Raw genomic sequence first — 26,399 nt, forward strand, 5'->3', positions numbered from 1 at the left:
AAGATATAAGGAAAATTATAAGCAACTGGATATTAATAAATCAATGGGGCCTGATGGCATATCTGGGAGGTTGCTAAAGAATGTAAGGATCAATTGTTGAACCCATATTTGATATTGTGGAAACCTCCATACGAACAGGAATAGTCCCGAAAGAGTGGAAAAGAGCTGACATTGTGCCTATATATAAGAATGGTAGTAGAATGGAACCGTTAAATTACAGACCAGTATCATTGACTAGTATATTGTGCAAGGTATGTGAAGAAGTAATTAAAGCTAAGTGGAGTGAGTATCTAGAAAGTGAAAACATTCTGAGTGAAAGGCAGTTTGGTTTCAGAAAAGGAAGATCGTGTATCCAATTTATTATGTTTTTATTCAAGAGTGACTGACATACTACAACATAGAGAGGGATGGGTGGATGCTATCTACCTGGACTTGAGAAAGGCCTTTGATAAAGTGCCACACAATAGACTGATGTGGAAACTAAAGATTGGAGGAGTAAGTGATAAACTAGCAAAATGGATGGAAAATTACTTAATGGGAAGAGAAATGAGAACAGTGGTGAAAGGAAAGAAGTCAGAGTGGAAAAAGGTAACCAGTGGAGTTCCACAAGGGTCAGTGCTTGGTCCCATCATGTTTTTGATTTATGTTAATGATATGCCAGTAGGAATTGACAGTTACATGAATATGTTTGGACGATACTAAAATTATGAGGAGAGTAAAGAATGTGGAAGATTGTAACAAGTTACAGGAAGATCTTGATAAATATATGAGTGGAGTAAGGAGTGGCAGATGGAATTTAATATAAACAAGACCCATGTTATGAAAATGGAAGAAGTAGATACAGACCAAACTGGGATTACAGGCTGGGTGATGAGAAAATTGAAGAGACCAATGAGGAGAAAGACTTGGAGTAACTGCAAAACACTTTGTCACCAGAGAAACACATTAACAAGATATTTTGGAAAACATATAACATGCTTCAAAATATTGGTCTTGCATTCCACTACCTAGATGAAGGAATGATAAAGAAGATACTATGCACTTTAATAAGACCCCAGTTAGAATATGCAGCTTGTGTCTGGTCACCGCATATGAAGAAAAATGTGAAGAAGGTGGAAAGGGTACAGAGGCTGGCAACAAGGATGGTACCAGGACTCAGGGAGTTAGACTATGAGGAAAGGCTGAGGGAACTGGGGCTGACCACATTAGAAGAGAGAAGAACAAGGGGGAGACATGATAACTATGTGTAAATTGGTGAACAAAATTGACATACTGGACAGAGAGTTGATAAAGGTAACCACAAGTAATCATCTCCGAGGACATGGAAAAAAAAACTAATAAAAGACATGTCTAAATGACGTGAGAAAGTATATTGATGTCGTTGACGCAGTGTGTGTCAATCAGATGAAAGAGAGATATGACAGGAGTGACCAAGGAGGCAGAACACAGAGAGCTTAGCTTGGGCCCTGTAATACACAAATAGACAAATAGGCAAATAGACACACACACACACACACACACACACACACACACACACGTGGTGATATTTGGTGTGGAGGAGGATAAGACACCGAGTAAAATGGAGAGAGAAAAACATAAAAAAGGTGATAAATAATATCATTAATGTGGTGCAGGAGGAGGGAAAAGACCTAGTACAAGAAATAGAATAAGAATCAAACTTAAGTCACAAAGGATGTAGATGAATTGGTGGAGAAGTCATGGAGGCTAGCCCAGCAGGAAACAACAAGGAAGATTTGGTTGAGAAGAGATCTCGGTGAAAAGGAAAGAGAAATGTTAAATGAGTTGAGAAAGGAGGCTTTGAAAAAAATGAAGAGAGGACAGAAGAGGAGAAGAAAGAGTTTTCTGGAGAATCTTGGATATGAGACTGAGGAAGTGGTTCATAACAGAAAAGTACAGCAATAAAGAAACTTACATATGAGCGAAATGTTCAACATAAATGGAGTGATATCGGGATAGAACTCAACGATTACTTGAGGACAAGAACCCAGATATTGTGGGTCTTACTGAAACAAAACTGAGAGAGGAGAAGACCTGATGAAGGTTGGAGAAGGAAATATAACGTCAAAAAGATATAAAGGTGGATCAAGTGAAAAAGGTATGGGAAAGGCAGAAGTGCTAGATCAGAGCAGAAACTAATGAAGGAAAAAGAGGCACTACATAGTGGTGTACGTACCACCTAAGACAAATGCATGGTCAGTACAGGAATATGAAGAAATGATAAGTGATACAGGAACATGTCTGGAAGAAATGTTGGGTGGCTGTGAACGAACTATAATGAAGATTTTAATTGTAAAGAGGTGTGTTGGGAGGACTGGTCAATGGAAGGATCAGAGACAACATGAAATACACTATTGATTGGAAAATGTGTTAACTCAGTGGGTCAAAGAAGAAGAGATCTCAAGACTGGACTTGGTCTTTAAAGAGGAAGGAGAAGGGTGGAGTGTTTAAATGATCATGCAGTTTTGGAGTTCAAGGTGATAGGAGGAAATCTAGAAGAAATTATAAAGTGGGAAGATGGAATTATGCCAAGACAGATTTTGAAACCTAAAGAAATTCTTTCAAGAGACAAATTGATGAAATTCAGAGTGCTAAGGAGCAAATGAAAAGTGGAAGGAATTTATAAAAATATACAAAGAAGGTTTTGTACTGGAGTTGGAAAGCAGGACTCTTGGATAGAACAAGAAAAGAGGATGAGACTGAGTGGGAAAGTGGTTCAAGAAAAGGATATAATTGATAAATGTAAAGACCAACCAAGAAACATGTACAGAGAAAGTATTGAAAGTTTAGAAGTAAATGGAGTATGCAGTGAAGATCCCAGGAAATGGCACTATGAATGGATGCTTTCGGAAGGTATTCACAAAGGAGACTGCTACAAACCACTATGAACAGAAAGGGATTATGAAGGAGTTTCAAGTAACGTGGAGGAGATCAAGAACATGATGGGGAGTTTAGACACACACACACACACACACACACACACACACACACACACACACACACATACACACTCTAATGATGGAAAATATGATGGAACAGAGGGTGAAAGAAAATACTAGATATAGAGGAGATGATGAACTGGCTAGACTGGATTTGGTGTTAACACGAGTAGTGTACCTATATGGGGATATACAATATAAATGTCCATTGGGGAAGAGTGATCATGTGGTTATGGAAATGCAGATGACAATAACACAGCGAAGGAGAGATGAGACATACAGGAGTAGTAGATTGAATTATAGAAAGATGGACACAGAAAATTTGAAAAATTATTTTAGAACATTAGATTGGGAGAAGATGTTACAAATCAGAGAAGTGCAAAAAAAATATGAGATTTTTATGAAATATTATAAAGAAGGAGTTATGAAATTTGTACCAAAGTATAAACTGGGAGAGGAAGGAAGAAAGGATTGGTTTAATGCAACTTGTGTTAAGGCTAAAGTAAAGAGAGAGATGTGGCTTGGAAAAGACGGAAAAAGAGCAGGAATATATTAAATAAGGAGAATTATAAAGTGGCGAGAAATGAGTATGTGAGGGTAAGGAGGGAGGAAGAAAGAAAATTTGAAAAAAATATTGTAGATAAGAGTAAGGAACATCCAAAATTATTTTACAGGTTTATAAATGGTAAACTTAAAAAGAGAGAGACCATTGAAAGATTAAAAGGAGAGCAAGGGATAGTAGATGACCCTAAGAATATCGCGGAATTGCTAAATAATAGGTTTCAACAAGTATTTACTAAAGAAACAATGTTTGTAAAGCCTCAAAATGTAGAAGGAAATGTGCACATGGATGACATTAAGATACCTAAAAAGGAGTTATATAAAATGTTGGAGGAACTTAAAGATGATAAAGCGATAGGACCAGACGAAGTTTCAGGCAAATTATTGAAGGAATGTAGAGAAGAATTGATAGATCCATTATATGATATTATAAGGTGCTCATTAGAAACAGGGAAGTACCGGTAGAGTGGAAAAGAGCTGAAGTGGTGCCCATTTATAAGGGAGGCAGTAAAGAAGAGCCTCTTAACTATAGACCTGTGTCTTTAACAAGTGAGGTCGGTAAGATTTGTGAGAGGGTGATAAAGAAATATTGGATACGGTTCCTGGAAGATCATAAGTTATTATCGGATCATCAATTTGGCTTTAGGAAAGGGAGGTCATGTGTAACAAATCTACTGAGCTTTTATTCGAAAGTGGTTGACAAAATACAAGAGAGAGAGGGATGGATGGACTGTGTATTTTGGGATTTAAAAAAAGCTTTTGACATGATACCTCACATGAGACTGCTATGGAAATTAGAGATCTATGGAGGACTGAAAGGAAAACTGTTAAAGTGGATGGAAAACTACTTGAGATGGAGGGAGATGAGAATGGTAATAAGAGATGCAAAGTCGGACTGGTTGGTGGTGGAGAGTGGATTCCCACAAGGTTCAGTGCTGGCACCAATACTTTTCCTTGTCTATATTAATGGTATGCCAGAGGGAGTAAACAGTTATATTAATTTGTTTGCGGGTGATGCGAAGTTGTGTGGGTGTGTGAATAGTGAAGAAGATTGTGAAATTTTACAGGCAAATCTGGATAGGATTTGGGAGTGGAGCAAGAGGTGGGAGATGGAATTTAATCTGAGCAAAAGTCATGTAATGGAAATGTGGAAGAGTGGAAGATGGCCAAGAGGGTCATATAAGATGGGTGAAGAAGTAGTGTTGAAAAAGGTGGAAAAGGAAAAGGATTTGGGAGTGATAATACAAGACCATGGGCAGTATGAGGCTCATATTGACAAGATGTTTGGAGAAACATATAATGTGATTAGAAATATTGGATTAGCCTTTCATTATATGGATAAAGATATGATGAAGAAATTAATTAGTACAGTAATTAGACCAAGATTGGAATATGCTGGGGGTGGTTTGGTCCCCTTATAAAAAAGAAGCATATAAGGAAGTTGGAGAGATTGCAGAGAATGGCAACAAAGATGGTTCCAGAACTGGCAGAAATTACCTATGAGGAGAGATTGAAAGAAAGAAATTTGCTTACCTTGGAACAAAGAAGAGAAAGAGGGGATTTAATACAGGTTTATAAACTGTTGAACGGTTTGGATGAAGTGGATAATGAGCAAATGATGTTGAGAGAAGAAAATTTAAATTGAACTATGAGATTGCATAGTAAAAATATAGCCAAGGGAATATGCTTGAAGGATGTGAAGAAATATAGTTTCCCACAGAGATGTGTGGAGGTGTGGAATAGTTTGAGTGAGGAGGTGGTGTCAGCGAGGAGTGTGCATAGTTTTAAAAGAAAGTTGAATGTGTGTAGATATGGAGACGGGGCCACACAAGTATGATACCCAGGTCCTGTAAAATTACAACTAGGTGAATACACATACACCATCTATATGAAAGAGGTTAAAGTAACCAAGCTTGAAATAGAAAGAGTTAATGAAGGAATTGGTTGAAGGGAAGGCAATGGGACTGGATGAAGTCTCAGGCAGAATACTGAAAGAATGTAGGGAAGAACTAGCAAGTCCTATATACAACATCATAAAATGCTCAATAGTAAATGGAACAGTACCAGTAGAATGGAAAAGAGCTGAGGTGGTTCCCATATATAAGAACGGAAGGAAGGAAGAACCTTTGAATTACATACCGGTATCACTAACTAGTGTAATATGCAAGTGTGTGTGAAAGAATAATAAAGAAACAATGAATTGAGTTCCTTGAAGACAACAAATTAATATCAAATAGCCAATTTGGTTTTAGAAAAAGACGGTCGTGTGTAACTAATTTATTTGAGTTTCTACTCTAGAATAGTTGATAGAGTACAAGAGAGAGAGAGGGATGGGTTGACTGTATTTATTTAGATTTAAAAAAGGTGTTTGACTAAGTGCCACATGCAAGATTACTGTGGAAGTTAGAGGAGAAGGATGGCCTAAAAGGAAGCACATTGAGATGGATGGGGGGAACTGAATAACATCAAGATATGCGAAGAGAGGTGATTAAGTGCTTAGACAATATGACAAGAGATGGAAAAGTACTACTAGTAGGAGACTTTAATTGTAAAAGAGTAATCTGGAGAGAGAGATGGAAGTAATGGGTAATGCTGGATCATGGAGGGAGGAGGTGTTACACTTGACTATGGTGAATACACTGGATGAGTGGGTGGAAGAATCAACACAGTACTGAGGGGAAGAAGAACCATTGTTGCTTGACCTAGTATTCACAAAGAAGCCATAGCCTTCTCCCAGCTTACAATACCCAAGTCCAGTGGGAAGAAGTGATCATGTAACATTAGTGTTGGAAATGCAAGAAGAGGATGAGATAGGATACAGAGAAGACTACAAAAAAGAGATTAAATTATGCAAGAGCAGATTTTGAAAAGTCATGAAAATTTTTTGTGATATTAAATCAATATGAACAGAAGGACATTACAGGGGAAATATGAAATATTCCTACAGAAATATAACAAAGGAGTGAAGAAATACATATCTATCTATAGCGTAAAGAAAAGTTTACATGCCTGGTACAATGCCAGATGTATAGAAGCTAAAAGGAAAAAAGATAAAGCTTGGAAGAAACTCAAAAAGCAGAGAAATGAAAACAACAGACAGCAGTATAAGCATGTGAGAAATGAATATATTAGAGTAAGGAGAGAGGAAGAAAGAAACTTTGAGAGGGATATGGTGAATCAAAGCAAAGACAAACCTAAGCTTTTCTACAAATTCATAAATAACAAAATAAAGAACAAGGAAGCAATAGAACAAATAATTAAAGGAGGGAAGACATACCAAACAACAAAGAAAATGAATTAAATAATAAATGAGAGCTTCAAAACTGTGTTCACTGAAGAAGAGGAATTTACAGAATCAAATAGGACATTGCATTGCCGAGGATTGCAGGAAATCATAGTGCCCAAAAAAGATATTGGAAGACAAGATAATTTGGATGTCAGAAAAACATTGGGGCTGGATGGTGTATCAGGCTGGGCACTAAAGGAATGTAAAGAGCAGCTGTTAGAACCAATTTGGGAAATGATTACAAGTTCATTAAAAGAAGGGAGAGTACCACCGGAATTGAAGAGAGCCAACATAATTCCAATATTCAAAGGAGGAAAATCAACTGAACCATTAGATTACAGACCTGTGTCACTTACAAGTGTTGTGGAGAAGATATGTGAAATTGTTTTCAAGGAAAAATGGGTTAGATATCTGGGAGACAATTTGGGTTCAGGACAGGAAGGTCATGTGTGTCGAATTTATTAAGTTCCTCACTAGAGTAGTGGAGGGACTGGAGAGCAGAGATGGATGGATGGACATGGTATACCTGGACATAAAAATTTCTTTTGATAAAGTCCCTCACAGCAGACTACTTTGGAAGTTAGAGAGCAAAGGAGGATTGAGAGGAACTTTGTTAGAATTGGATAAGGGATTACTTGAAGGACAGATAGATGAGAACTGTGATCAGAGATACATACTCATCTTGGAGTAAAGTAACAAGTTGAGTAACACTAGGATCAGTGTTAGCCCCCATTATATTCTGGGTGTATGTAAATAACATACAGAATGGGGTAACTAGTTATGTTAATATGTTTGCTGATGATGCAAAATTGTTAAGAGGGATCAAAAACTCAAGAGTACTTGCTGCACAGGAAGATATAAACAAAATTTATGAGTAGAGTAGAAAGTAGAAATTAGAGTTCAATGCCAAGAAATGTCATGTAATGGAATTAGGAAAGAGTACGAGAAAACCAGTATGAAACTATCTGATGGGAGAGGAACAAATATTGACGACCAAACAGGAAAAATATCTTGATCTTGGAGTGGTTATACAAGAAAATCTGAACCTCAAAAACACATAAGTAAGATATTTGGACTAGCATATAAAATGTTGACTAATATTAGAGTGGCATTTCAGTACTTGGACAAAGATATGATGAAAAAATTATTACGAGTATGGTACGTCCAAAGCTGGAATATGCAAAAGTGGTGTGGTCACCAAGCTTAAAATAGGATATAAGAAGATTAGAACAGATCCAGAAGATAGCTACAAAAATTATGCCAGAACTAAAGGACCTAATAGGTAAGTCAAAGGAAATGTGACTGCCAACCTTAGAAGACAGAAGAAAATGAGGAGACCTAATAACAATGTTTGAAATAGTAAATGGCATTGAAAAGATAGACAAGGAAGCCCTGGTGTTGGTGACAGAAGAAGCTAGAAGGACAAAAGGACATGTAAAGAAGATAAGGATGAGGCAGTGTGTTAGGGATATAGGAAAATACAGTTTTCCACATAGAACGGTGGTAAAGTGGAATGCATTGAGTGATGAAGTTGTTACATCACATAATGTGCCTAACTTTAAAGAAAATTGGATAAATGGAGACATAGAGACATGACACTATTAGCCCCACTCAAACCCTGTACAATACAACTAGGTAAGTACACACACATACACACACACTGCTGACACCTTGCTGAGAAGATGTGGCGAGTAGCTCTCAAGGAAAGAATTTCAACAAAAATTGGAGCCTGACCTAGACGTATGTACAGTGGGTAGGCGGCCATAGGATTCTCCTGTCTCCACAATAAATAAGGTTTTGGATCGTGTAGATGGAAATATGGAGAAAGAAGCGGAATTCCTTAAGGAGCCTACAGAAAAAAAGTACAGGATGGGATTGAGGACAGAGTAGAAATTGGATTGGGTAAAAACAAGCTAAAGGAATTACGAAATGCATGGAAACAAGAGCAGGAAGAGGAAAAAGTTAAATTTTCAGAAGTAGTAAAGAGACAAATTCAGGAAAAAACAAAAGATGCTGTTATACAAGTAATTAAGAAGAAAGAAGATCTAGTGAGAGATACAGTGGATAAGAGGAAATGTTTTTTGATTTTTGGGATGAGGGAAAAAAATCCAAACAATTTCATGAGAGAGCATGAAGATAAAGAATTGGCTAAAATTATTAGCAAAATAGGTCCAGGACATCACACAGGAGCTGGAACAGAAGGTGTAGGAAATTATTAGGTTGGGAAGATTTAGTAAAGGGGGAAAGAGACCAATGAAAGTGAGAATGAGTTCACAGGTGGTGGTGGAGGAAATTATGACAAGGAAAGGGATGCTGGCTGATGATACTGAACATAAAGGTATATGGATAAAAAGAGATATGAACATAGAGGAGAGGGAAAAAAGAGAAAGCCCTAAGAAATGAAGCTAAGGAAAGAAATGAGAAAAGGACTGAGATAAAAAAAATCATTTCTACTGGAAGGTTCTTGATTCATATGAGACTGAAGAAGTGGTATTCTATGGAAGACGGAGGAGGTCGTGGAGGAGTCAAGAAATTAAGAGTGACTTATTCTAATATAGATGGGTTGTTATCCAGCATGTTGGAGGTTAGATATTACAGTAATACTCCGCTTAACGAACGTTTGTTTAACGAATTTCCGGTTTAACATACTATATAAAGTTTGACCAAAAAGTCCGCATAACGTACAACCACATCTGTTTTAGCGAATTTTCTGGGTATGAATTTGCCGGGTAAGGGACCGAATGCGGTAGCTTCGCTGTGATTGGCTGGCTCCCTGCCTCTGTCTCTAGCGCTCCTGGAGCTGGATCCAAGATTCTTTAACAACATCAAAGCAGCCTCTTGCAGCAAAATGGCATCCATGAACGCTTGGAGGGACAGTGACAAGGTTGCTCTGAGGTTACTGTCTTATATATGCATTTATGTTTGCAAAACATTTCTATTAGCTTTTTACAAACCTTGCCTCCAAGAAAGGATTGTTTTGTAATGCATAAAGTGAAATCTTACATGGAATACCAAAAAATAAAGCAGAGTTGAGATGAGCCACAGACGAAGCAGGAGACTCGCCACTCGGCCGCTTCTTCTTCCTCTTCTTGTGACCATTTTAGCCTGCATGTTGTCTTTCCCCATGATATTTGTTTCCACTCCTCTCTTGCCTGCTATAATGGATATCATATCTTAGTATTCATATACGCTCATACCACGAGGATAACCTTGACTCCGTGGCACTGAGTGATAGTGAATTACTTATGAAATACAGCAGTATTTCATTACTAATTCGCTATCACTCACGGCCACGGAGTCAAGGTTATCCTCATGGCATGAGCGTATATGAATACTAAGATATGATATCCATTATAGTAGGCAATAGAGGAGTGGACACAAATATCATGGGGAAAGACAACATGCAGGCTCAAAGGGTCACAAGAAGAAGAAGAAGCGGCTGAGTCGCCAGAGTCTCGCCTGCCTGTGGCTCATCTCATCTCTGCTTTATTTTTTGGTATTCCATGTAAGATTTCACTTTATGCATCACAAAACAATCCTTTCTTGGGGGCAAGGTTTATAAAAAGCTAATAGAAATGTTATTTTGTGAACATAAATGCGAGAATGTGAGAGAATTTGTACGTAGCTCCTCTAACTTCCAATGGCTTATATGACATCATAAAAGTAATGGTACACCGGTGGTCCAATATGCTGCCAAACGTTTTTTTTTTTTTTTTAACCCATGTGGTATGTTGGGGACCAGCCCAGAACGCATCCCCCCCCTATTTCCATTATTTCCTATGGGAAAGTTACGTCCGCTTAACAAATTTTCGCTCTACGAACAGCTTTGTCCTGTTCGTTAAGCGGAGTATTACTGTATTTGAAAAAAAAAAAAAAGCCGAATGTAATGTGCATTGTTGAAACTAAACTAAGAGTTCAGATCCTTATTAGATTTAAGGAGGAGGGATACAATAGCTGGAGAAGAGACAGGAAGGGTAAAGGGGAAGGAGTGCTAATGATGGTTTGTGATGATATATGTGTGGAGGATGTGCAATATGGTGAGGGCAAGGTAGAAGTAATTGGACTAACAAATAAAACAAGACAAATTAAAAAAAGAAAAAATCATAGCTACATATGAGGCCCCGCGTGCCACCCTGAAATTTGAGATTTTGAGATAACGGCTGCTCCATGGAATAGAGGGGTGTAAAAGTCGTATGGTGATGCCGGCCAAACCAAATCCGACCTTCTAGGTACCTACAGCAAGGTGCAAAGTCGAGTGAAAACACGTGAAAAAAAGTAGTGAGATACCCTCTCAATTCTGTGCCAAAGAATAGTAACCTTCCCAGCCCAGCTGTTGCTGCCTGACATGCGTGACCCAATCAGCAGCGTGTACGGCTGTGACGTCACTCCCACGCTGCACCTCAGCCAATGACAGCTATGTTTACGCTCTCTCTCTCTCTCTCTCTCTCTCTCTCTCTCTCTCTCTCTCTCTCTCTCTCTCTCTCTCTCTCTCTCTCTCTCCCTTGACACATGTGTGTCAGACTAGCCCTTTAACTCGTAAGGATTAATATTTTTTTTTTTGCTTGAAAAAAAATAATAAAAAAATTACTTTTACAGCTATCATCATGAAACCTTCACATATTCCAAATAAAAACAAGTACTCTTAAAATAAGAACTTAGAAATGTTTTAAGAAAAAAAAAAAAATTACTGCTACTGAGTGGGGTTTAATTAACCCAATGTTAATAAACCAGAAATCTTCTGATTTACTATCAAAACCTAAATAACTAAACAGAACTACCCAAGACCTTTCATTTCATGTATAATACTTACATATTCTGACCAATCTTAGGTGCGTAATCAGTGTTTAACTTTAAGCGCGTTTTACTCAAAAGTAGGATTTTTTGGTTATGATTGTTTGGCACGCGGGGCCTCGTATGTGCCACCTAAGACAAATACAGGCAACCCCGCTTAACGAAGGTTCACACAACGAAATTTCGCTACAACGAAGGTTTCATTTTACTACCATCTGCTCGTTTAACGAACACCAAACTTGCTTTAACGAAGTTTTATCCAGGTAATTTTTCTGTTTGAAACCCCTGCCATATCACGCAAGCCGACAGGCTTTTAAATACACCAGGAGCTGCCAATAGTAAGGCCTGCCTCAGGAGAAATCCTGGGACACCTGTGGAATCAAGATCAAGATCAAGATCAAGCTTCTGTGGACAACATGTGCACCACTCACTCCCCTGCTCAAAACATTAACACCATCGCTGTTGATGTTTTGAACACGTTCAACTTACCACCAAAATGCCCTGCAATGTGGCCTAGCGTTCCTAAGAAGACCAGGAAGTCTCTTACTCTCGAAATGAAGCTGGATATTATTCACAAAGACGAGAGAGGCGAGAAAACTATAGCAATGCTCGTCACCATCTTAAGATGCCTCCATTTACTGTCTCTACTATTTTCAAGTCAGCAGACTCTATTAAGAAGGCTGGTGAGACCGTATCTTCCTTGCAAGCTAAAAGAACCACCTAAATTCATGACTCTACAATGGATAAAATGGAAAGCCTTGTGGAAATGTGGTACATAAGTTTTGTATGTGATACAATGATGCACCCTTTGTTTACATTCCACAGGTTGCCAGTTAGTGTCTTTCCCATTTCACTCTTCCTCCCTTCATAAATTTAAGATCATCAACATTATAAAGTTAAGTACATACATACATTAGTGTACATTATAATGACTTAAATTAAACTACCTAAATGTTTATCTTCATAATTTTTAAAAGTTAAGTACATATATACATTAGTGTACATTATAATGACTTAAATTAAACTACCTAAATGTTTATCTTCATAATTTTTACTTTCATTAAACTTTTCACTGTACTTCAATGGAAGTTTAAGTCAGGGGTTAAACTTGTTATAATCGGTTCGCTTAACGAAGTGTTTTTTACTAACGTAACTCCTTCGTTAAGCTGAGATTGCTTGTACATGAGGAACTGAGGAACATAAAGGTATGCAAAGAGAGGTGATTCAATGTTTAGATAACATGTTGAGAACAGATGGAAGAATACTTTTAGTTGGAGACTTTAACTGTAAAAGAATGAAATAGAGAGAGATGGAAATAATGGATAATGCTGGACAGTGGAGCGAGGAGATGTTACAGATGACTATGGTAAATACAATGGTGCAGGAGTCAACTAAGTACAGGGGGGAAGAAGAACCATCATTGCTTGACCTAGTATTCACATAGAAACTAGAGCCCCCTCCCAGCATACAATACTTTAGTCCAATGGGAAGAAAAGATAATGTGACATTAGAGCTGGAAATACAGGAGGAGGATGGGATAAGTTACGGAGATGGCTACAAGAAAGAGAGATTAGGAGTAGATTTTGAAAATTCAGGAACTTTTCTGCTGACATTGAATGGAGAAATATTATGTACGAAAGGACAATACAAGGAAAAATATGAAATGTTTTTACAAGAGTAAAGAAACATGTACATTTTTATAGAGTTAAGAAAAAAAATACATTCTTGGTACAGTGCTGGATGCACAGAAGTGAAAAAGGCAAAAGATAGAGCTTGGAAGAAACTCATAAAGCAGAGAAATGACAATAACAGACAGCAGTATAAGGATGCAAGAAATGAGTATATTAGAGTAAGGAGAGAGGAAGAAAGAAACTTTGAGAAAGATGTGGTGCATAAAAGCAAAGACAAACTGAAGCTTTACTACAAATTCATAAATAGCAAAATGAAGAACAAGGAAGGAATAGGAAAAAATTATTAAAGGAGAGAACACATACCAAACAGGAAATGTGTGAAATAATGAGTGAGAGCTTCAAGACTGTGTTCACTATAGAACATTTTACAGAATCTAATAAGAATTGCATTGCCAAGGATTACAGGAAATCACAGTGAACAAAGAGGATATTGGAAGATTATTGGATAATTTGGCTGGCAGAAAAGCAATGGGGCCAAATGGTGTATCAGGTTGGGTGCTAAAAGAATGATGGAAGTAATGGATAATGCTGGGCATTGGAGTAAGAAAGTGTTACAGTTGACTATGGTTAATACAATGGCCCAGTGGATGGAGGAGTCAACAAGGTACATGGGGGAAGAAGAACCATAATTGCCACAAGGGTCAGTGTTAGCCTCCATTATGTTTCAAGTTTATGTAAACGACATTCACATTGGGATAAACAGTTATATAAATTTATTCGCTGATGATGCAAAGTTGCTAAGAGTTATCAAAACCAGAGAGGACTGTCTGCTGTTGCAGCAAGATTTAAACAAGATCTATGAATGGAGCAAGAAGTGGAAATTAGAGTTTAATGCCAAGAAATGCCACATAATGGAACTAGGAAAGAGTAAGAGAAGACCAGTATGGAACTATTTGATGGGAGAGAGCAAATAATGAAGACTAAAGAGGAAAAAGATCTTGGAGTGATCATACAAGAAAATCTGATAAACACATAAGCAAGATTTGGACTATCATATAAAATGTTGACTAATATAAGAGTGGCATTTCATTACGTGGATAAAGATATGATGAAAAAAATCATCACAAGCATGATAAGCCCAAACTGGAAGATGCAGCAGTGGTATGGTCTTCCAGGTCTAAAAAGGATATAAAAAAGTTGGAAAGGATAGAGAAGATTGCTTCAAAGATGGTGCCAGAATTAAAGGACCTCATATATGAAGAACAACTGAAGGAAATGGGACTGATGAGAGTAGTGACCAGCTAAAGGATTTTCATGTGCAATATTCAATATAATGGGCCGACACTTCCGTGGAATAACTAAACATAGTTTCCCCACCTTCTCCGGACATCGTGAAGAGAGACACTTCCTGTAGAGGAGTCCATCTTGGTAAAGAAACTGGAAGGTGGAGTTGTTCCGGGCTTGGTCTATCTCTACCGTTACAGCCTTGGTGCAGGCGATGGTCAGAGTATCACAGGTCTTTTGAAGATGGCCAAATTCCTCAGGAGTGACAGACAGAGGCTGGAGATCCGGAAGATGAAGTGGGTGGAGGCGCTTCATCCTAGTGGTTGAGGCACAAGTCTCCACAGCATATACTGAGGAAGTAACAAGAGGCAGAGAGTTCTGGGAGATGGATGAAGTAACAGGAGGCAGAGAGTCTTGGAAGATAGATGAAGTAACAGGAGATGGAGAGTCTTGGGAGACAGAGGAAGGCTTCGAAAAACTCTGGACTGGAAGTGTTACTGCTGAGGCAGACGAGAATCCTGGAACTGAAACTAGCTCATCATAACTGAAGGTAGGATATGGTTTCTTTGGTGTACAAACTCCAGGAACATTACCTATTAGGACACTGGCAAATTTGATGGGAGCTTGGATCGCGTCAGTCCAATCTTCAAAGTAAGGACACCTGGTGTAACACTGGACGATAGGAAAGGTATCAACACGGCCCAGGTAGTCAGCAACTTGACAGGAACGGCAGTTGCTAATGTCAGCATCAGGTAGAACTACTTCTGCAACCACAATGCAGGAACAGCCAGTATCCCTAAGGATTGAAGATGTCCATGATCCATTTACAGTGCCTGAAACAAGGGGCCGAGGAACACTGTGATCAGACAGGCAAAATCCTACCGTGAAAGGTTGAGATGGAGTACTCTCTTTGAAGGCACGAGGGTTCTTGGAGCACCGGGGTCTAATGTGGCCTAACTCACCACATCCATGACACCTGGTAGTGGAAGAAGTCAGTGAAGGTGACAAGTGAACAGGCGGTGTTTTCTTGAGAGGAGGCTTGAAGGATCACGGAGAAGACCTGAAGGAGGGTTTGCTGGTGTAGTGTGCCGATCCCCAGTCATCAGCTAGTTGCACTGCTCAGACAAGAGACGAAGGTCAGTGTTCTTTGATGAAGGTGCGGATGTCAGGATTCAGCGAAGCCAAGAACTGGTTGAGTATCATGAACTCCTTTAAAGAATGGAAGCTTTCCTGAACTTGGGAAGCCTCTAACCAGCTCTGAAATAGACGGGTTAAATGAACTGAAAACTGGGAATAATTTTCCCCGTCTCTAATCTTAGTGTTGCGGAAATCAAGGCAATATCTTTCTGCAGTCATCTTAAATCCTGTCAACAGAGACTTCGTAAGAGCGTCATAATCATTGGTGGTCTCAGGAGAGAGGGAGACGTATAAATTAGCAGCTTTTCCCGTTAAGAGACATCCCAACCTCACAGCATACGTACTTGATTCAAGATGTAACAGCCCTGCCACTCTCTCAAAACGGGTGAGATAAGTAGCGATGTCTTCTCCTTCCTGGTACACTGGTAACATGGAATGAACAGCTACATTTGGGATGGTAACAGCGTCAGGCTTACCTTGAGCGGTGAGACGCATTCACTTGGTTTCAGCTTCCAGCTTGGCAAGTTCTAACCTCTCTTGTCGATCAGCTTCTTCCTTTTGTGCTTGTCGCTCAGCTTCTTCCCTCTGTGCTTGTTACTCAGCTTCTTCCCTCTGTGCTTGTCGCTCAGCTTCTTCCCTCTGTGCTTGTCGCTCAGCTTCTTCCCTCTGTGCTTCTCGCTCAGCTTCTTCCCTCTGTGCTTGTGGCTCAGCTTCTTCCCTCTGTGCTTGTCGCTCAGCTTCTTTCCTTTGTGCTTGTTGCTCAGCTTCTCGTTCTTGTCGATCAGCTACTTCCTTTTGTGCTTGTCGCTCAGCTTCTTCCCTCTGTGCTTGTCGCTCAGCTTCTTCCCTCTGTGCTTGTCGCTCAGCTTCTTCCCTCTGTGCTTGTCGCTCAGCTTCTTCCCTCTCTGCTTGTCGCTCAGCTTCTTCCCTTTGTGCTTCAGCTTCTCGTTCTTGTCGATCAGCTTCCCTCTGTGCTTGTCGTATGGCTGCTTGCTCCTCCCGCTCATATGCCTGTTGGCTGGTGATGTAGTGCACAATGTCTGATCCTGAGAGACCAAAATTGTATGCACTAAGACTGAAGAAAATCTGTCAGTCTAAACAAGTGAAGCAATTATAAAATTGTCCACTCAATAAACACAGCAAAGGAAGCTATGTGGATAAATGACAACTTACAGGAATGGACGTCTGTAGGGAACTCACTTCTGGGCCTCAGACAGTGAGTGCGTGCTCAAGGCGACTATATAGCTGTAAACCTTTCAAGGGCTGGAACAATAGAGCAATTAATAACACAAGTTAATCCTGGCGAGGTCGTCATGTGTGAGGGAAACGGGAGGCCACAATCTCTCGCCCTCAAAAATAAATTATGTTAAGCCAGGATTAGTTAGACTAGCCCTTTGGAAAGGAAAACAAGACAAAACAGAATGAGTGTATTAACACAGACAATAACAAATAACCGAACCACTGTTGTCGTGTGCAAGGACGGCGTGCTGAGTCACTGGGGTAAGGTGCACCAGTGAAAATCCACTCAGCAACAAGCCAGGAGGTGAAGTCCAGAAGCTGGTGTGCAGCAGGGAGACGACAGCAGTGGCAGGTGCAGATAAGGAGAGAAGCAGCAGGAACCCAGGCTGGCTGCTCTTCCGCTAAGATGAAGAACCAGCTCGAAGAGAGACGAGGTGTGTACCAAGAGGTGGTGGGCTGGTGTCTGGTTGGGCCTCAAAACCCGCCTCTCATCGTAGCCTCAGAAAAGGCGGAGCCAAGGCCAGTAGCAAAGCCTCGTGGTACCGAAGCCTCATGGTGGGAGGAGTCGAGGCCAGTAGCAAAGCCTCGTGGTACCGAAGATCCAAAACTCAACAAGGGCCTGCTTGGGGGGTATAATGAAGCCGGCGTATAGAAGCGTATAGAAGGTAGTTAGGAAGGGAGGAAGAGCTGGCACGGCTCCTAGATCTTGAAATCTTGTATATAGGGACTTCAGAGTTCAGTGTCAGACAGGCAGCAACTTAGTGTGTTCATGCAGCATACGAGTGTGTGGTGGTGGAGACAGCAGAGTGCAGGACTTAGGGTGGGTGTGATGGGACAGTTTATGGCTTCACTTTCATCTGGGTAAATAGTTGGGTAAGAATGAGTGACACAAGGAGGAGCACACCAAGTCCAGTGGTACATTGTGCACTGCTCATACTTACGTTCATATACAGGAAACCCCCCCCTTAACTAAAGGGTTACGTTCCTAAAAAAAACCTTCGTTAAGCGAAACTTCATTAAGCGAACCAATTATAAGAAGTTTAACCCCCTGACTTGAACTTCCATATAGAGTAAACAAAGCGAGTGCATCATAGTACAGTGAAAGGTTTAATGAAAGTAAAAATGATGAAGTCAAACATTTAGACAGTTTAATTTAAGTCATTATAATGTACACACTAATGTAAGTATGTATGTAATTTTATATAATGTTGACGATCTTAAATTTTGAAGGGAGGGAGAGTGGAACGGGAAAGACACTAACCGGCAACCTGTGGAATGTAAACAAAGGGCGTATCATTGTATTACATACAAAACTTATATACCACATTTCCACAAGGCTTTCCATTTTATCAATTGTAGAGTCACAAGTTTAGGTGGTTCTTTTAGCTTGCAAAAAAGATACTGTCTCACCAGCCTTCTTAATAGAGTCTGCTGACTTGAAAATAGTAGACAGTAGATGGAGTCAAGATGGTGGCAAGCAATGCTAATAGTTTTCTCGTCTCTCGTGTCTGTGAATAATATCCAGCTTCACTTCGAGAGTAAGAGACTTCCTGGTCTTTTAACAATACTAGGCAACACTGCAGAGTGTTTTAGTGCTAAGTTGAGTGAGGGAAGACGAGCTGTTGCTGACGTTGTTATTGTTTTGAAGAGGGGGAATGAGTGGTGCGCGATTTGTTCACGAGAGGCGCTGGTGTATTCAAAAGCCTGTCGGCTTGCGTGGTACGGCGGGGCTTTCAAACTTGGAAAAAATTACCTGGATAAAACTTTGTTAAAGCGAGTTTAGTGTTTGTTAAACGAGCAGATGGTAGTGAAATGAAACCTTCGATGTAGTGAAATTTCATTGTGTGAACTTTCGTTAAGCGGGGGTCACCTGTATATTTTGAGAGAGAAAAAGAGTATTAATATCAGTCCTTTGTGTCTCTCAACCTTTGCTGTCTCTCACCCCACCCTCCCAGGACACTATCAACATCATGAAGGCAGAGGGCTACCAGCTTCCCACCTTCAATGAGAGTGATGCTATGTTCACTGCTTATCGCGCCCCTGACTGGGCTGATGGGGAGTGTTGCCACGGCTGTCGCACTCAATTCACTATGCTGAAACGCAAGGTGAGTGTGGTGAGACTTGCATTAGACTGTGTGACAAGATTGTTGCATTAGACTGATAGATGGGAACAATTCAGGATCTCCCTTTATTTTTTTTCTGCATCTGAAAAGTTTCATATCTTTGCAGTTTTACTTTAAATAGTTGTTTCTCCAAGAAGAATTCCAAGTGTGAGGGCATAATTGTATATTGAGCGTAGTACAAGTAAGCATATGTTGTATGTAATATATCTGGTATGGCAAGTAAAATTGGCATTAAATGGTGTAGGTCAAGCACAGTTTAGTCAAATGCTATCAGTGACACACCCTTATATATGAGCATGGCATCATGGCTGCTTTGAGTTAAAGAGATTGTGTGATTTATCTTAGTGCTGGAGCCTATAAGGAGACATGAGAGGATCAGAACTTGCTAGGATAGAAATATGTGATGACTCGTGTTGTGTCCTTTCTTTGTGAAGCTCTTTGAAAAAATTACTAAATGTTAATAGGTGTATCATGACTGGTAGCTTTACATGTTATTGTATAGGAAAAAGAGCTGTAGATATCCATTGCACATTTTGCAGCACCACTGTCGTGCATGTGGCCAGGTGTTCTGTGGGGATTGCTCCAGCAAGTCCTCCACCATCCCCAAGTTTGGCATCGAGAGAGGTGCGAGTGTGTGAGTCTTGCTACGACGACATCAACAAGTAAGTTGCTGTCGGACTCTTGCTTTCTTCTTAGGATGTATCTCTCTCTCTCTCTCTCTCTCTCTCTCTCTCTCTCTCTCTCTCTCTCTCTCTCTCTCTCTCTCTCTCTCTTTTGAATGTGTCATCAGAATAACTAGATATTTTTGTCAGGATGAACTTACATAACTTTCTGTATTGACCCACTAGCCACTACTGCAGTTGTCAGTCTGTGTTAGGATGTGTTCAGTTCATGAGTGGTTGAGGAAGGACAAGGAGTGAGGCTGCTGGCATTGATCCTTTGCCCTCCTGAACACAGTGGCTGCCTGGAGGGTGTGGTGAACCTCAGTCGCAGCAGCAGCACTGAATCTATTGACACTAAGACCATCAAACCCGTAGGCACTCTTCCCATTTTTTGTTGTAGAGTATTGGTGTAATTTATTTATATACAACTTGCAGTCAGAGCTTCATAGATGTGTACGCATAAGTAAGGTCAATTAATCAGGTGTTTTACCTTTTCGTTTCATCATTTTTGTTGCCCTTGGCCAGTTTTCTCCTATTACATCATCAACTCCTTCCTGGCGGAGGATCTACACCCAACATGGAAATTTAAGTCAGTTCGCCAGCTGAAAAAAACTCACTTCTATGGTTAGTGATATGAAAAAAAGATTACAAGCAGTTCTGACCTGTTTAGTACTCTCAGATGCACTGCTGAAGTCTCTTTGGTAAGGAATCAGCAAAATTTTGGAGCAATTAAGGTGAAAAGTTATTCCCTATTTCATTGATAGCTTCCTCCAGCTTGGGGAGTGATGAAGTGTTAGCGTTTCAAAGGCGGCTTTTAATGATTGACCACAAGTTTTCTATGGAGTTAAGGTCTGGACTGCTACCTGGCCAGTCTTTGAAGTAGTTAATGTCACAATCATTCAGCCACTGCTTCATTGATTTGGCTGTATGGCAAGGTGCACCATCCTGCATAAAAATGTCAGCCTTGGTTTGATCAAAACTGTAGGTAAGTGGTCCAGCAACAGGTCTAAGTAGTTGTACTGGTTCATTTTCTCATTAGCAGGTAACACCATAAGGTGTTACCTGGGTATTTCGTGGTCGTCTGAGTGTAGTGTGGGTCATGTGGGGTTACTGTGTGGTGGGCAGTAGACTCAAGAAAATTCACTGCCAGTCACTGAAAAAGTTGCCTCGTCTGACCAAAGCACTTTCCTCCAAGTGCTGAGGTTCCAATCTATCTATTTCTTTGCAAAGGCAACCCTTTTCTTCTTCTGGACAGCTGTGAGAAGTGGCTTCTTACGTGCACGAAAGCTCCCCAAGTTGAGATCATCATGGAGGCACTGCTGCACACAACGCAAGGATAGTCTACTCAGCAACTGTGGGTTATTCTCCTTAATCTCAGCTGCAGTGAGGCAGGGGTAGGCCTTAACTTTCCTGCCAATAAGTTTTATAGTGGTAGGAGAGATTAATTTTGGTCTACCAGACTGGGATCTAGGAGCAGGAATTCCTTCCCCCCTCTCCTCCTTGAACCACTTTACCAATTTCTGGCATACACAGACACTGACGCTAGTCTGTTTAGCTACCTCCTTTACTGGATGGTTAGCCTTGTAGAAAATTATCACTGCCATTGTGTCATCACATGTAGTAACCTTCTTTGCCATTAATAAGACAGAAAAATAATTACAAAGCACACTAAAATAGTCACAAACACTTGACGTCACGTGGGAGCAACAAGTGAGCAACCTCCTCTTACAAATGCCGTAGGCACACTGAGTGTTACTACGCAGTCTCTTAGTATTGCTAAAGTACCAGTGATGCCACAGAATCCAAGCTAACATATTGCATTGCATTTTGATGATGGTATTCTTAGAAGTAAAGTAAAAAATGCAGAAAGTCTGTTCACTACCGGTTTGATGAACTGACTTTCCGTGCTGACTGTATATATAGACATTTAAAAAATGGGAGTTTTTGTTGGATTGTCTGTACATAGATGGTTGTTCTTATTTTACTGCACTAAGTTGTAGTGTGGTCTATACATAGACAATTCCTTACAAGTAACAAAATGCATAAAGTAAATCATTTTTTAGGATATCAAATACCCAGACACTGGTCAACATGGCCTATCAAGGCCGGTCACTGCTTGTACTTTGTTGATAGTGGATGTGATAAGCACTTAAGCTAATGCTGGAAATTTTTGCATTTTTTTCCACTTTTTTATTTTATGATTAGCCTATCATGTCAAGGAGAAAGAACTGTAACACATGCCAGCAGTGTTGCCTAAAAATTAATAGGTACAAAACAAGTATGTATGTGAAAAATACGAAGAAAAGAGAAAGTCAATTACATCCAGGTCACAAGTCCTGGATGTGAGTAACTTCAAATATTCATACAAACATATTGACATAGATTATCACCAATCAAACACAAATAACACTTATATATAAATTCAATTGTTTGTTCAGTTTTCCAGCAGAGCCTATATATTGATGTCACTTGTTCAGTTTTGTGGCAGAAGTCTACATACCTATAGATTCAACTGTTTGTTCATTTTTGCGGCAAAGTCTATATATAGATGTCAATCTGGAGTAACCATTTGCTGGAAACTATATATAGACATATGGATGAAAGTTAGCAGAGTCTATTATATACGATTCTTTGTTTATTAGTACACTCATCTGCCCTGCCGGTGCAAGAAGATTAAAAGTATGTATTTTATTTCAAGCTTATAAAGACAACTGGCTTTATGTAGTAGACCCTGACTTACCAACTACCTACCCTAACCTAACCAAACCTAACCTAACCAGATACCAACCTAGGATGATTTTCTTCATGATTGTAGGTCATGTGTAGTGAAGGCTGTATTCATAAAGCATTGTAGGATTCTTGTGATTTTATGAAAGTGAAGTGTAGAAACTTAGCTTGAAAAATTATTGGAATATGTGGAAAAGACAGACAAATGGTTTGTAACATGTTGTAATGGTGGGAGTCTAAGGGAAATTTAAGTATGTATATTCCTCTCTCTGTCTTTCTCTCTCTCTCTCTCTCTCTCTCTCTCTCTCTCTCTCTCTCTCTCTCTCTCTCTCTCTCTCTCTCTCTCTCTCTCTCTCTCTCTCAAGACTCACAACTTCATCCTTTTAAATAGAATTCCAATCCATATATCTCATTGATTATGTCTAGGCAGTGTGTATTTACTTAGTTGTATTTACCTAGTTGTAGTTTTACAGGGCCTGGGATTTATGCTCGTGTGACCCCGTCTCCATATCTACACTTATCCAATTTTTCTTTAAAAGTATACACACTCATTGCTGACACCACTTCTTCCCTCAAACTGTTCCACGTCTCAACACATCTTTGTGGGAAACTATATTTTTTAACATCTCTCAGACATCTTCCCTTTCCCAGCTTTTTACTATGCGATCTTGTGCTTCAAATGTCATATTCTTCTCTCAGGATCAGTTTCTCATTATCCACTTGGTCCATTCCATTGATCAATTTATAAATTTGTATCAGATCTCCTCTCTCCCTTCTCTGTTCCAGGATTGGTAGATCCATAGCCTTTAGTCTCTCCTCATATGTCATCCCTTCAAATTCTGAAACCATTTTTGTAGCCATTTTTTGTAGTCTCTCTAACTTCCTTATGTGTTTCTTTTTATGAGGGGTCCACACTACTGCATATTCCAATCTGGGTCTTATTATAGTACTTATCAATTTCTTCATAATTTCTTTATCCATGTACTGAAATGCTACTCCAATATTCCTTAGCAAAATATATGTCTCTCTGAAAATTCTATCAATATGGCTTACTGGTTGATTGTTTTCTTCCATCATCACTCCTAAGTCCTTTTCCTTTTTTACTTTCTCCAGTTCTACTCCATCTCCCATCTTATAGATTTCTATGGGTCGTCTTTCACTCTTTCCGATTTCCATGATATAGCTTTTGTCCACATTGAATTCCATTTCCCACTTTTTACTCCATTCCCAGATCTTATTTAGGTCTTACTGCAGTATTTCACAATCCTGTTTTTTCTTTATAACTCTGCACAGTTTCATATCATCTGCAAACAGATTTATGTAGCTGTTCACTCCTTCTGGCATGTTGTTTATGTATATGAGGAAAAGTATTGGCGCTAATACTGACCCCTGTGGCACTCCACTTTCTACTGCTCTCCACTTGGACTTCATATCTTTAACTACTGTCCTTATTTCTCTCCCCCTTAAATAATTTTTCATCCATCTCAATGTGCTTCATTTTAAGCCACCCTTCTCCTCTAACTTCCACAGTAATCTTGCATGTGGCACTTTGTCAAACGCCTTTTTAAATCCAAGTAAATACAGTCAACTCATCCCTCTCTCTCTTATACTCTATTAACTATTCTAGAGTAGAAACTCAGTAAATTAGTTACACACACCGTCTTTTTCTAAAACCAAATTGGGTATCTGATATTAATTTGTTGTCTTCAAGGAACTCGATCCATTGTTTCTTTATTATTCTTTCACACATTTTGCATATTACACTAATTAGTGATGCCGGTCTGTAATTTAATGGTTCTTCCTTCCTTCTGCTCTTATATATGGGAACCACCTCAGCTCTTTTCCATTCTTTTTTTTTGTTATTATGTAGGGAAGAGGGCCAGCCAATGGCAAAAAAAAGAAAGTTAAAAAAGGCCCACTTGAGTGCTGGCTCTCTAAAAAGTGCAAAATGTGCCAAAACCGTCAGCCAGAATTAGGGGAACAAATGCCTCGATACCACCTTCTTAAAAGAAGACAAGTTGTAGGAATTCGGAAATACAGATGCAGGGAGGGAGTTCCAGAGTTTACCAGTGAAAGGGATGAATGATTGAGAGTACTGGTTAACTCTTGCATTAGAGAGTTGGACAGAATAGGGATGAGAGGAAGAAGAAAGCCTTGTGCAGCGAGGCTGCAGGAGAAGGGGAGGCATGCAGTTAGCAAGATCAGTAAAACAGTTACCATGAAAATAGCGATAAAAGATAGAAAGGGATGCAACATTTCGGCGGTGAGAGACTGAAGACAGTTAGTGAGAGGAGGGGAGTTAATGAGACGAAGAGCTTTCGATTCCAGCCTATCAAGCAAAGCTGTGTGACTGGAACCCCCCCAAACATGCGAAGAGTACGGAAAAGGCCCATATACAGAGTAAGCAGTTGGAGGGGCGAGAAAAACTGTCGGAGACGCCTCAGAACACCTAACTTCATAGAAGCTGTTTTAGCAAGAGATGAGATGTGAAGTTTCCAGTTAAGATTATGAGCAAAGGACAGACCGAGGATATTCATTGTGGAAGAGGGAGACAGTTGAGTGTCATTGAAGAAGAGGGGATAGTTGTCTGGAAGGTTGTGTTGAGTTGATAGATGGAGGAATTGAGTTTTTGAGGCATTGAAAACTACTAGATTTTCTCTGCCCCCAATTGGAAATCTTAGAAAGATCAGAAGTCAGGCGTTCCGTGGCGTCCCCGCATGATCTGTTGACTTCCTGAAGGGTTGGACGTCTCTGAAAGAACGTGGAAAGATGTAGGGTGGTATCATCAGCATAGGAGGGGATAGGGCAAGAAGTTTGGTTAAGGTCATTAATGAATGATAGAAAGAGAGGGTGACAGGACAGAACCCTGAACAGCAAAATAGGTTTCACCGAAATCTCTAAAAAGTTGCAGGATGACCAAGACTCAGACTAAAAAGCTTTTGAAGATCACCAGTAGAGCGAAATCTCTTGACGGAAGCCATAATCACCAGAGCGACCTTGACGAAGCAGAAATCAGAAGATTGTGAAGTGACAGATGTTTGAGAATCTTCCTATTTAGGATAGATTCAAAAACTTTAGACAAGCAAGAAATTAAAGCTATAGGACGGTAGTTTGAGGGCTTAGAGCGGTCACCCTTTTTAGGAACAGGCTGAATGTAGGCAAACTTCCAGCAGGCAGGAAAGGTAGAAGTTGATAGACAAAGTTGGAAGAGTTTGGCCAGGCAAGGTGCAAGCACGGAAGCACAGTTTTTGAGAACAATAGGAGGGACCCCATCAGGTCCATAAGCCTTCCAATGGTTTAGGCCAGCAAGGGCATGGAAAACATCATTACGAAGAATTTTAATTGTACACATGAAATAGTCAGAGGGAGGAGGAGAGGGAGGGACAAGCCCAGAATTGTCCAAGGTGGAGTTGTGAGCAAAGGTTTGAGAAAGGAGTTCAGCTTTAGAGACAGAAGAGATGGCAGTGGTGCCATCAGGATGAAATAAAGGAGGGAAAGATGAAGAAGTGAAGTTATATGAGGTGTTTTCGGCTAGATGCCAGAAGTTACGAGGGGAGTTTGAGTTTGAAAGATTTTGACATTTTCTATTTATGAAAGAGTGTTTGGCAAGTTGAAGAACAGTGCATGAGATTCAGGAGATGGGAGGCTCAAGTACCTTTTGTGGGCAACCTTTCTATCATGTATAGCACGAGAACAGGCTGAGTTAAACCAAGATTTAGAAGGTTTAGGTTGAGAAAAAGAATGAGGAATGTACGCCTCCATGCCAGACACTAACACCTCTGTTATGCATTCAGCACAAAGAGATGGGTCTCTGACATGGAAGCAATAATCATTCTGGGGAAAATCAGCATAATACCTCATCAGGTCCCTCCAGCTGGCAGAGGCAAAACGCCAGAGGCACCTTCGCTTTGGGGGGATCCTGCGGAGGAATTGGAGAAACAGGACAAGATACAGAAATGAGATTGTGATTCTACTGGTACTGTTTCATTTTCTATTGAGCA

General features: G+C 39.9%; 2 protein-coding genes across 4 annotated transcripts in view; both read left to right on the plus strand.

Moving 5' to 3' along the window:
- The window catches only part of LOC123506772 (hepatocyte growth factor-regulated tyrosine kinase substrate-like), a 40,360-nt gene extending 20,041 nt beyond the window's left edge, over positions 1-20,319 (plus strand). The window contains exons 4-6 of the mRNA XM_045259107.1: positions 18,842-18,991; positions 19,549-19,671; positions 19,967-20,319. Coding sequence (XP_045115042.1) covers positions 18,842-18,991; positions 19,549-19,647 — 249 coding nt within the window. The 3' untranslated portion in view covers positions 19,648-19,671; positions 19,967-20,319. The remainder of the gene's footprint in view (positions 1-18,841; positions 18,992-19,548; positions 19,672-19,966) is intronic.
- Positions 20,320-20,928: 609 nt separating this feature from the next.
- LOC123506769 (E3 SUMO-protein ligase ZBED1-like) overlaps positions 20,929-26,399 on the plus strand; it is a 62,251-nt gene continuing 56,780 nt past the window's right edge. For all 3 annotated transcript variants that reach the window (XM_045259097.1, XM_045259096.1, XM_045259100.1), the window contains exon 1: positions 20,929-21,065. The gene's annotated coding sequence lies outside the window, so the exon portion shown is untranslated. The remainder of the gene's footprint in view (positions 21,066-26,399) is intronic.

Source organism: Portunus trituberculatus, chromosome 20 (genome assembly GCF_017591435.1).
Source record: "Portunus trituberculatus isolate SZX2019 chromosome 20, ASM1759143v1, whole genome shotgun sequence".
Classification (NCBI taxonomy): domain Eukaryota; kingdom Metazoa; phylum Arthropoda; class Malacostraca; order Decapoda; family Portunidae; genus Portunus; species Portunus trituberculatus.